Source organism: Octopus bimaculoides, chromosome 6, assembly GCF_046866305.1.
Source record: "Octopus bimaculoides isolate indiv1 chromosome 6, ASM4686630v1, whole genome shotgun sequence".
In the NCBI taxonomy this organism is placed as follows: Eukaryota; Metazoa; Mollusca; class Cephalopoda; order Octopoda; family Octopodidae; genus Octopus; species Octopus bimaculoides.
In genome coordinates, this window is record NC_142933.1 from 33997687 (window position 1) to 34011221 (window position 13535).

The 13535-nt window shown below is 36.0% G+C and overlaps 1 protein-coding gene across 1 annotated transcript in view; it reads left to right on the forward strand.

Annotated features, from left to right (window-relative positions):
• Positions 1 to 12930, forward strand: part of LOC149135006 (UPAR/Ly6 domain-containing protein qvr-like) — a 176330-nt gene extending 163400 nt beyond the window's left edge. Inside the window, exons 2-3 of the mRNA XM_089353733.1 lie at positions 3723 to 3863; positions 12554 to 12930. Of these exons, the coding sequence (XP_089209859.1) occupies positions 3723 to 3863; positions 12554 to 12876 (464 nt within the window). The 3' untranslated portion in view covers positions 12877 to 12930. The remainder of the gene's footprint in view (positions 1 to 3722; positions 3864 to 12553) is intronic.
• The last annotated feature ends 605 nt before the right edge of the window (positions 12931 to 13535 follow it).

Consider the following 13535-nt stretch of genomic DNA (forward strand, 5'->3'; position numbering starts at 1 on the left):
TATTTTATATTATATATTGTATATTATATTATATATTATATATTGTATATTCCATATTCTATATCCCACATTGGTTTTGCAGGAATATAAATAAAACATAAAAAACAGACAGTGTTGGAACTCGTTTAAACAAAATAATATATTCCTCTATACACAATCATACAAAACCCCTTTTTTTGTATTTATTTTTACTCGCATATACACACACTGTGTATATGTTTGTATGTATGTGTTTGTCCCCCCAACATCGCTTGACAACCGATGCTGGTGTGTTTATGTCCCCGTAACTTAGCGGTTCGGCCAGAGAGGCCGATAGAATAAGTACTAAGCTTACAAAGAATAAGCTCTGGGGTCGATTTGCTCGACTAAATGTGGTGCTCCAGCATGGCCGCCGTCAAATGACTGAAACAAGTAAAAGAATAAAAGAATTATATATATATATATATATATATCGTACCCAGGGAATTGTTTCACATTATATGTGGTGACTGCATATGTATATGTGTATGTATGCTTGTATTATAGCTGCTGCAGTTGTCAGCACTACGATAAAGGGATGCTACTTACATTCGCTATCGATAACACTCGATATTCCGATAACAGTATCAATACACACCCATACCTACATACGTGCACACACACACACATACAAACACACATACACACTCATAACCATGCTGTTGGTGTTGTTATCGTCATTTAACTAATCTCACCGATTCCACTAATTTCCCTACCAGTACTGATATGACCACTACAACCCCTGATGTTTGTACGTACGTACGTATGTATATATATGTATGTGTGTATGCATGTATGTATGTATTATGTATGTAAGCACGTACGTACGTGTGTATGTATGTATGTATGTATGTATGTACGTACGTTTGTTCGTATGCATGTATGCATGTATGTATGTATCAACTCCAAATACGACTACCACCAACATTAATGCTAATACCTAGCCACGACCATCACTACAATCAACACTCCCCTCAGCAGATACCAAAGCCACCTCAGCTGCACTACAACGACCAGCATCGCCAATCCCAATACGACAACCACCATCAATATCAACACCACCAATGACACCACCACCATCATTAATACCATAACCTTTGCTGATGTTTCGCTAGAGTAGCCAGTCTCATTTGTGTCACTTAGTCATAAGTGGCTTTGCACAGTTTTTGACGTCATCAAGGGCTGCGTTGACGTCATTTGATGGCGAACTCACATCACCAATACAGAAATTGCTTGATGTTATTTTGACCTAAACGAAATAACGGTAACGCTATGAGGGGTATTGGAAACAAAGAGGAAATCTTAAAATTCTAGGAATAAAAATAGATGTTGTTTTCCACGTATGTGTGTGTATATATATGTATGTATGTATGTATGTATATGTGTATATATAAATGTGTATATATATATATATATATATATATATATATATATATATATATATATATATGTTTTGCAAGATTTTTTATGTGAAATCGTGTGTTGAAACAGATGTTGTTGTACTTGGGGATGGTCATATTGCCAGTTTAGCCAATAAAAACACACGCACTGTATATTTGGTGTTAATTTTTTTTTTTTTTTTTCAGCTTTATATTACATTAATCTTAATCTTAATCTTATTTCGGCCAGAGTTCTTTCGTCACACTTCTGTGACCTCATCAGTGGTCCTTTGTTTCCTTCTTTCTTATGTGTATCTCACCTTGCTAACTATCAGCCATTTTGTATGGCTGATAGTTAGCAAGGTGAGATACACATAAGAAAGAAGGAAACAAAGGACCACTGATGAGGTCACAGAAGTGTGACGAAAGAACTCTGGCCGAAATAAGATTAAGATTAAGATTAATGTAATATAAAGCTGAAAAAAAAAAAAAAAAATTAACACCAAATATACAGTGCGTGTGTTTTTATTGGCTAAACTGGCAATATGACCATCCCCAAGTACAACAACATATATATATATATATATATATATATATATGTGTGTGTGTGTGTGTGTGTGTGTGTGTGTGTGTGTGTGTGTGTGTTAAATTCAAATTACGACAAACGTAAATAAACAAACGAAGTTTGCTTTTAGAAGCGTTGAGATGTCTTTTAGAAAGTTAAAGAAGTGATTTTAAATTCTCAATCGCAGAATAATGCTAATAATATAGCCTGAACAGGATAAACTACCCCTATTTTGCAGAGAAAAGTGTAGGTGGCTACCCACCTACACTTCAGGCTATATTATTAGCATTATTCTGCGATATATATATATATATATATATATATATATATATATATATATATATATATATATATATATATATATATATATATATATATATATATATATATATATATATATATATACTAGCAGCTAAGCCCGGTTTCACTCAGTCTGTTTGGATGATGTGGCTGTAAAACCTGCTCTGTGTAAGCATGCGACTTGTTTGGGCACGCTTACGTTAAAAAATAATTTTAGAATTACTTTTTTTCTGTCAAAACGCTAAAAATAACTGACCAACAAAATAAAACAACTAAGATTCAAACAAATCAAAACATAAACCCAAATACTAAGCGAACAAAGAATAACCATTCCACTTCCATTGCGCCCACACGCACACACAGACAAACACATACACACGCACACACATTCACATACCCCGTTTTACATACACACACATATATTCACACAGAGTTGAAACGCTGTTTGATTTATTTTTTCAGCGTACAATTTTCATCATCCTGCTATCAAGTATGACATCACCCCTTCTTTCCTTATTCATCTATCACCCCTTCCTTTCTCATTCATAAACACAAGAGTATTATTATAGTAGATTATCTCGCTAGCCATGGGAGCTATGAAAAAAATACAAAGCCCAGCATCACCACCGGATCATTCTAAACATCTCTGTCATTTTATCGCGCAATTCCACCTAACCGTTTGACCGTGAATCCCAAGACAAGAAAGAATCGCCCATGTCAAATTTATATGTATAGATATACAATATATATAAATAAATATGTATATATATATATATATATATATATATATATATATATATATATATATATATACACATATACATACATACATATTATGTATGTGCGTGTGTTCGTGTGCGTGTGTGTGTGTGTGTGTGTGTGTGTGTGTGTGTGTGTGTAGATAGATAGTACTAAGCTGTCACCCGGTTTAATACCATCACTTGGCTCCTAGGGTGCCTTTAGTGGACACCACTCTCTTGTAAGCATTCGAACTAGGTGGCAGGTTTAAGGTTTACTTCCTCAATCTCAACCCACCTTACTAGCCTTGGTGGTCCTCTAAATAGATAGATAGATAGATAGATAGATAGATATACGTGGGGTGTTGAAAAGTTCCTGGCTTCAAGGGTATCACGAAAGGCCTAATTCGAAGTCCACCCTTCCGATTTCTTTTACAGGGCTTAGAAAAACCTTATGGCCGCTGCAATAAGTGTGTGAATTTGAGAGACCAATATATTGAATAAAAGAATAAAATAAGAAAATTCTGTATTTTCTTTTAGCCAAAGCCAGGAACTTTTTAGCACCTCTCATGTGTGTGTGTGTGTGTGTGTGTGTGTGTGTGTGTGTGTGTGTGTGTGTGTGTGTGTGTGTGTGTACGGTTGCAGACAAGTCTCTGATTTGTACTTCCAACTAAATATTTCGTTAAAATTAATGTTGTTTTTTTTTTTCTGCCTTCGTTTCAGATTCTAGAGATCCGATCACTTGCTATCACTGTTTGAACAAAGATGACTGGTGCTCCGATCCATTTAATGAAACCCATCCACAGTTGAAGACGATATCGTGTAAAGGCATGTGTGTAAAATGGGTGAGAGAACCGGCACCAGGTAATGGTCAAAGTGCTCTTCATTCTGGAAATAATGCTCTTTAAAGTAAAGATTAAATTGTAGGGATGACATCTACTGTGAAGATCCCATTCGGAATTATATTTAGTGGGTGTCTCTTTACTATTCATAACGTGTCCCTTTCGAGAGTAATTTTTTTTCTTATTTCAAGAGAACCATCTATCATGTGTAAGAATTCGATGAGGGCTATAAATTCTGAGTACAAGCCCTAACAGATACAAACAAGTTTCTTCATTATTAAATTTCAGTTATCTACGGCTTTAATAGATTGCGTCATACTTGACCTTTGAATTTTGGGTGGTAGTACTAAGCTGTCACCCGGTTTAATACCATCACTTGGCTCCTAGGGTGCCTTTAGTGGACACCACTCTCTTGTAAGCATTCGAACTAGGTGGCAGGTTTAAGGTTTACTTCCTCAATCTCAACCCACCTTACTAGTCTTGGTGGTCCTCTAAAGAGTTGTCAGCACTGCCCTCCTTCGTAACTAAAACTTTTAAAATATACCTAGACATAAAAATGTAGCTGTTTGTGTTGGAAATATTTCCACTTTTTATTCCCACTCGTCGCTATTCCCCACATAAACGCTTTGTAAATCAGCACGTATTCATACATCACATTGTAGAGACTTACGCGGAATGGTTTATCGGAAAAATATATCAGCCATATAGACCAAAGAATTTAGAAATTGACCTTATCTGTATTTTCTTTAATACTATGTCCTTGCTTATGCAGTAAATGGTACTAACAATTTTTAATTTCCTCTTCTAACATATTTCATTTGCCTCAGGTTGGGCAATGGTGAATTAGCCAGTATTTTCAGAGAACCATTCGTCCTCAGTACATACAAGACCTCTGCTTGCGTGTAAGCTGCTACATGCAGCTTACATTTGCCGTTGTAGTGTCCAACCATAGATGTTTTAGCTGTGTCAAATCACTTCAAAATATACACTAAAATGATTCCTTAATATGGTATTTTGACAGTTGTGTAATACAGTTATTGAGTCGAAAGTGTATTTGTAGAACGTGTTTTGTAAGAGTAGTGTCCCTTGTAGCACGTACCAATGGGATTTCATGTTCCGATCGTGCACTTTATACTTCGTACGTGAGACTTCAACAACTCATTTGAGAGTTCGTGTGGTTTGAATTGAGGAATTGTTACCAATATGAAATTAGGATATTAGTGAGGGATGATGGGATTCGATCAATATATTTTAAATCATAAAGAAATTGCTGATAAACGCCGAACTTACAAACCTTGAGTTGAGTTTATATTTGGCACACTTTAGTCCATTATTAACGAAACTTTGTTTATTGAATACCCGAAATGTTTGTAAATACCGTATTTGTCGACGTATAAGACGCGCTTTTATATTTTTAACTCTACAACAAAATTTTCCAGTGACTAGTGCGGCCACATTAAGAATGGGAGACCAAATGCCATGTACCAGGGATTCAAATAAGCATAAGCCTGCCAGTTACAATAATTGTTACTAATAATAAAATATTAAAAATAAGCCAAGTTATCACAGTCACTTATCACAAACTTCCGAAGAATTGCTTTCGGAACATCGGCTGTTATATGGGGAGGTAACTGTGTTTTCATAGTGACTGGTAATATGAAATAATATTAGACAATAACACACTAAAATATTCCTTTAATGCGATGGTTGAACAAATTACATATGATCTTTTTGTATCTTTACAGTTTTATTCACTTTTAAACTAAATCGTTACAGAATATTCCCATAATTATCCCTCGTGTGCAATGTATGAAATTAGAATTCTGTAGATCTTGCAATCCTTGTCATTAAATTACTTCTCAGGTGATGTCATTTGTTGACAAAAACCATGATTACATCTAAAGTGTGGTTTTCACGCCACATTTAAAATTCTCTTCTCGTTTTATATCCTTATTCTATTAGATGAACTTAGTATCGAAGAATAAAATTCTATATGAAACCATAAAAACAAAGCATTCTATTCAAAGATAGCCAAGGGAGAAAGGTCTGTGTCTGTGAACTTGTCTGGTCTTTCAGAACTGATATAAAGAACATAGAAGGAATCACGAGCTTATCTGATACACTCTATTCGGAAGAGTCTTCCGTTATCCAATTTTATACGGCTCGGATTGATTTGAGGTCATGGTAAATGACACTTGAATGAAGGGCCGCGCAATGAGACCGAACTCAGAACTATATAATTGCTAATCGAACTTCTTATATATATAATTATGTTTACTAAATCTTATTTCATACATCAGTAACACAGCCATGACAAAAAACCTGAAAGACTGGCTTTACTATCTAAGCAGGAGACCAGTTACTGACCTCTACAAATCACAAATCTGATTATGTAACCTATACACAAATATTTTAGATCGCATTTTCTAAAAAGACCAGCCAACTACAAACCTTTCCACGTTGCAGAATACTGCAGCCAAAACCAATACAATAAGAGAGCCTCTTAAAAAACAACCAAATTTCCCCGAGGTCAAAGTCTACCTCTTAAGATCCTGATGGATACTTTGCACAATGTGGTCCTAAACATACAATAAAACGAGGTGAGGTGACAGAAGAACGATCACAAGCTCATAGATACCAGTTGTCTTTTGGTTTTGATATTTTTTAACCTGCTATGTCTAAAGAAATAGCCAGTGTCCATGACACTTTTAAGCGCTTTGAAACTGGTGAGCTTGATGGTGTTAATGTTCTATTTAAATTATTGCAGGCCAACACCTGCAGGAAAACCATGAGCGAAGAGAAAATTTCAGTGAGACGATAATCTAGGGAGAAGGAATGGATATTACGGCCAGTGCAGAACCGATACCTGAACCTAATAGAAGTGAGAAGAGGAGAGAAAAAACGAATGATTGAGGGGAGCCTGAGCGGTGGATACACGAGACAATAATGATTAAAAAAAAAAAAAAACAGTGAGATAAAACAACACTTCTGAAAGCCAAAAGCTTGACCGTGACGTGCAGCACCCAACACAGTCATCTTTCCTTCACATACCATTCTTATTTTTGTTTCAACAAACAAAACACCCCTCCAATCCTCATTTTACAAGTTTGAAATTCTACAGGAATTCCCCCATTTTTCTCAAGTTCTCCTGTGTGAGTTCATGGCTGTCCCTCTCCCTTTATAATACATACATGGTGATCTCTCTGTCTTCACAAATGATTGCCGTCTCTCTGTGCTTTCTCGTAGTCAACAGTGTTTTTGACTCACTCGGATGACTATTCAGACTCGCTACAGATGCGTATGGTTTCAAAAGTAGACGACGTTAATTTCCCCTGGTTTCATTCTAATGATAGCAGTTGCAAAATTGGCAAAGTTATCTCCCTTAGATCAACTAAGTAGGTTAACTCCCTTCTGACGTAGTTCGTGCAATAACATCATGTGTGTGCGCACGCTATTATACATACGCTATTATACATACGCTATTATACATACGTGCTTTACAGACGCATAAAAAATAATTTGATGGTATATGTTCTTTAATATAGAACTTTCTGTTGCACAGTTTGGGAGTCTGTTTCTGTGGAGAGGTATAACAACGAAGGTTGATTTTTAAATAATTTCATTTCATTTTTGTCTGTTACACAATAAAACATTCTTGCTTTTACACAGTATCCAAACACAGACATCGCCCCTCTAAAGAATAATGTCGAACAGCATGAAAGCAAATAAATCTAAAATAAATGGTAATAAATATACAATTATAAAAATTGCAGAAAATGAGAAAAAATAATGATATTTCCTTGGGCTCACAATCATGAGGTAGTGAGATCGATTCCTGGACCGGGCTCTGTGCTGTATTCTTGAGTAGAATATTTTATTTCATGTTGTGATGTCACTGGTATTAAGCTATATCAGCCTTTGCCTTTTCTTTGGATAACATCGGTGGCGTGGAGAGGGGAGGCTGATATGCATGGGGGACTGCTGGTCTTCCATAAACGACCTTGCCCGGACTTGTGCCTCGATAACTTTCTAGGTGCAATCCTATGGTCCGAAAGGGGTCTTTACTCTTTACAACCAACAACAACCATAGCAACAGCATATAAACTGGCGCTTGGTCAAATGAAAGTGCGACGAATACTTACCAAACTCCCTTGTTTACAAGTGTTCTTTTCAACATGAACTATGAAGGATAAACACCTAGAAGCATTTTGTCCATAAGATAGACTTACTGGGCAAGACTGTTTTAGAAGCATCATAGGCTCCCGGACAAATCAATATATTGGGCCCAGAAGTATTTACTTACTGATACAGCAAGCTACAGCATATATATAGATGAGAAGTGGGCTACTAGACTCTTGAGGCTCCGAGAAGCTAAAGGTCCCTAGGCAACTGCCTAGTGTGTCCATACTTTAAGATGGCACTACCTCCGGCAAGTCCCACTTCACTGCAGTATTGGTGAATACACTTAAGCGCATTGACCGACATAGGCTGAAATGGGTTGTCAGATTTCAGGGTAAAAAATAATAAGGATATCTTCCTTTTAACGAAATAAAAAACAAAAGGCAACAAAAAAGTACGAGGGAAGTTAACAAAAAGGCGCTCACCGTTGAGGGGATGAATCTATCTCGTAGGAGCCCGTCATTCAGGAAAAGAAGTTTTCTATCCAGAGAAACCCATCTGTTCCCCAAATGAAATGGAGGCTAACGAATCTTAATGCAAGCCAACAAACTGAATGGAGACAATTTGAGATTAAAAGCTCACCAAAGATTGAGTTTTAATAAAATACTTCGTATACGGCAAGCTGGAAAGATCGTTAGCAAGCCGTGCTAAATGCTTAACAATATTTCTTATGCCTTTACGTTCTGAGTTCAAATTCCGCTAAGGTTGATTTTACCTTTCATTCTTTTGGGAATCGATGAAAGAAGTACCATTTGAACACTGGCGTTGATGTACTCGACTTAACTGCTCCCCCGAAATTGTTGGTGTTGTGCCAAAATTTTAAATCTTTTAAGCCCAACATACCTGTCATCATCATCATCATCATCATCACTATTATTATTATTATCATCATTGAGTGAGAGAGAAGCACATGCCATCAAAGTGATACTGGTATACAAATATACGAAGCCCAATATACACATCATGACTACCCGTCTGATAAGGATATACCAGGCAAATGCAACACAACCATATGTGCATGACAGGATGATCTCATATCAAAATAAGCAGCGCATGACCTTACAGGTAGGGCTCAGTTAGAATTTTCTTGAGGTTGCGTAGACCATCCTGCTCAAAAGGTCCCTGGATAAGGATTGCTTAAGGATGTTGAATGAAACACCTATGTTTCCAGAGGTGGATTATTCAACTCGACACATGGCGATGATACCCCACCACCACCACTACCTCTGCTCGTGATTAGTGATGCACATATCATCAGCCACCAACGGACATGCTCAAGTGGTTTAAGGTCAAGCAACTGACAAGCAAATCTGCGGTATTGAGCAGAATATTTGCTGTAGCCCATCTTTTACACCAATACATTCATCTTTTCGGGGTCGATAAATTAAGTGCCAATGAAACACTGGGGTAGATGTAATCGACTAGTTCTCTCCCCCAAAATTTCAGGCCTTGTACCTATAGAAAAAAGGATTATTATTATTATTATTATTATTCAGTAGTTTTATTTTTATAACGTGCTTTCACTTCACTACCGAGCGCAGCTCTGTGCGCCTTGGGTATGTGCTGTGGTTTGCTGTGGTGCTCTTATGTTTACTGTATTGAAAGTGTTTTGCGTAGAATGTGTGCAGTACCCAGTAGTGCAATTTTCTGTATGTTATATATATTTGTAAGTCCTGGTGTTTTTGTTATGTATTTGTCTGAATATTTTTTTATTATACCTAAGGCACCTACTATGATAGGAATTGTTTCTGTTTTTAGATTCCACATTCGAGTTATCTCTATTTCCAGGTCTTTGTATTTTGAAAGTTTTTCCATTTCTTTTAGAGAAACGTTGTCATCTGCTGGTATTGAAACATCAATTAGAAGGCATTTTTTTCCTTCATGATCTTTGACAACTATACCTGGTCTATTTGCCTTAATTTCTCTATCTGTGTGTATTGGCATATCCCAGAGTATGGTTGCTTTCTCGTTTTCTGTGACCTTTTCTGGCGTGTGTTTATACCATCTTTTTTCTGTTGCTATTCCATTATTATTCCATTATTATTATTATTATTATTATTATTATTATTATTATTATTATTATTATTATTATTATTATTATTGTTGTTGTTGAGTGAGAGAGCAGTGCATGCCATCAAAATGACACTGGGGTAAAATATATGAAGCCCATTATACCCATCATGACTACCTGTCTGATAAGGGTACACCAGGCACATGCATCACAACCATATGTGCGCGACATGGTGATCTCATATCAAGATAAACAGCGCATGACCTCGAAGGTGGGGCCCAGTTAGAATTTTCTTCAGGTCGAGTAGCCCATCCCGCTCAAAAGGTCCCTGAATTAAGGTTTGTTTAAGGATGTTTAGCAAAACACCCATGTTTCCAAAGGTGAATTATTCAAACCCCAAAGAATTCCTCTCAACACATGGCTATGATGCTCCCCGACTACTTCTGCTCATGATCAGAGATGCACATCTCGTCAGCCAACAAGTGTCACGCTCAACTGGTTAAGATCAAACAACTGACAAGCAAATCTGTGGTATTAAGCAGAATATTTGCTGTAGCCCATCTTTTTATACCAAGACAAAACAATGCACATGATAATACTTCCAATCAATTAAGATCAGAAGCCATGAGAGCCACTGCCTGGTACTGCATCCGGGCATTTACTGCTATTATTATTATTATTATTATTATTATTATTATTATTCAGTAGTTTTATTTTTATAACGTGCTTTCACTTCACTACCGAGCGCAGCTCTGTGCGCCTTGGGTATGTGCTGTGGTTTGCTGTGGTGCTCTTATGTTTACTGTATTGAAAGTGTTTTGCGTAGAATGTGTGCAGTACCCAGTAGTGCAATTTTCTGTATGTTATATATATTTGTAAGTCCTGGTGTTTTTGTTATGTATTTGTCTGAATATTTTTTTATTATACCTAAGGCACCTACTATGATAGGAATTGTTTCTGTTTTTAGATTCCACATTCGAGTTATCTCTATTTCCAGGTCTTTGTATTTTGAAAGTTTTTCCATTTCTTTTAGAGAAACGTTGTCATCTGCTGGTATTGAAACATCAATTAGAAGGCATTTTTTTCCTTCATGATCTTTGACAACTATATCTGGTCTATTTGCCTTAATTTCTCTATCTGTGTGTATTGGCATATCCCAGAGTATGGTTGCTTTCTCGTTTTCTGTGACCTTTTCTGGCGTGTGTTTATACCATCTTTTTTCTGTTGCTATTCCATAATGTTGGCATAGCTTCCAGTGTATATAGGTCCCAGCTCTGTCGTGTCTGTGAATATATTCCTTCTTAGCCAGGACTGGGCAGCCAGAGATAATATGATTTATTGTTTCTTGTCGATCTCCACATATTCTACAGTTACTTGTTATATTTCTTTTCATTATGTGTTTTTGGTAATTTCTGGTGGGGAGGCTTTGGTCTTGTGCAGCAATTAAAGATCCTTCAGTCTCTGCTTTGAGTCCTGAGCTTCTCAGCCATTGCTGGGATTTTTCTCTGTCTATTTCTTTCGCATTTAGTTTAGCCCAGTATTTACCATGTAGGGGCTTTTCTTGCCATCGTTTTATCATGGTCCGTTGCTGTTCTAGTTTTAGTTTGGATTTCATTTGTTTTATAGCTTTTGTTGTTTCTTCTTCTTCTTCTTCGTATTTGTTAGGTAGATTGATTTCTTGTTTGTATTTGTCAGCTTCCTTAAATACTGAAAACAGTTTTTTGTTTTGCTCGTGTTTTGTGGCTATTTGTATTAGTTTCCCTTGCTTCTGGAGTAGGTATTTTTGCAGTCCTATGGTGGTTATTTTATAATATTATTATTATTATTATTATTATTATTATTATTATTATTATTATTATTATTATTATTATTATTACTATTATTATTAACTTATTACATGCTAGTTTATTTATCAGGTAATGTTACCCTGGTGCTTAATGACAAGTTTCTCAAATTTCAAGAATCTTTCTTATGATATTTGCAGAACCCTGAGGATTGCACTTTTGTGATGGTCCCAATTCCAATATCTTTCAGTTTGGGTGTTGTTATAAGTGTAGCAAGTTTCACTGAATAATTATATTCTTCGACTTCCACAATATCTACAACTCCCTGACAGTGTCCTGATATTTCTTAATTTTGTCAATTTGATTGGAATACGGTGTAGCATATGGTGTAGCAAAGTCTATGATCTTACACTGTTTATTATGTCCTATATAGTCATACCAGGACTTCTTGCCTCAATAGTACGGTCAGTCTTCACGGGGAAGTCCCATACAATCCTACAATTTTTATACTCCATCATGGTTTCTAGTTCGTAGTAATAATTATTGGTGCTGTTGTTGTTGTTGTTGTTGTTGTTGTTGTTGTTGTTGTTGTTGTTGTTGTTGTTGATACTGCTGCTGTTGCTGTTGCTTCTGCTGTTGTTGTTCTCGTTGTTGTTGTTGTTCGTGTTCTCCTTGTTTGGTGACAACATTTATCATGCCATCGCCATAACTATTAAAGTGTATCTCTTTTACTTGCAGGGAAGGTGACATACACCCGGACCTGTTCCGAAAAACTAAACATTTTGATGAACATTTACCATGTGTGCATGCGTGAGTCAAGACCAGCCAAGGGACAAATATGCTTCTGTGACAGCTCACAATGTAACTCGGCCACACGCGACAAAAAACCCCTGTCACTAACACTGCTATGGCTCTCTCTATTGGTGCACACTTCACAATTTAACCTAGCCTCTCACACCACACCCGCCTCACTAACACTGTTATGGCTCCCTTTACTTCTATACACGTTTTACTCGGGTTTACCAACAGAAAACTTTGAAACGTTTTCCCAGGTGTCCTAACTTTTACATATAAATTCTTTTAAAAATGAGAAAAATCACCGAAGCCAAAATAAATAACAGAAATTTTAAATAAATATATGTACACACACACATATATATATATATATATATATATATATATATATATATATATATATATATATATATATATATATATATATATATATATATATATATATATATATATGAATGGAAGAATTTAAAGGAAAAGTATGTAAATCAGATCGCAGAAGGAAAAAAGAAAACAAACAACCAAACAAGATCTACAGCAATAACAGCAACAATAAAAATGGGAATAAAGACAGAGAATGGTAAAAAAAATTTTAATAAGCCAAAATTAAACCGAGTGCCCTACATCTTTTATATTCTAACAAAGAAATGCTGAAGAGAAATATGAACGACGAAACAGTGAACCAAGCTAGAAAACAAGTTAGTAAGCGGGAAAGTAAACAACAAAATGGCGATAGATCCATATCTGAAACGAGTGGAAGGGGCCTCGGCGTGAGGTAAAAAGTATATATATATATATGCAAGACTCACATGCACACATTCATATATAATATTACAAACTTACATTCAAATATACTACTGTACCCATTCACAGAAATATACTTACATACAGACATATATAGGTACATACACATGAATATGCATATTAA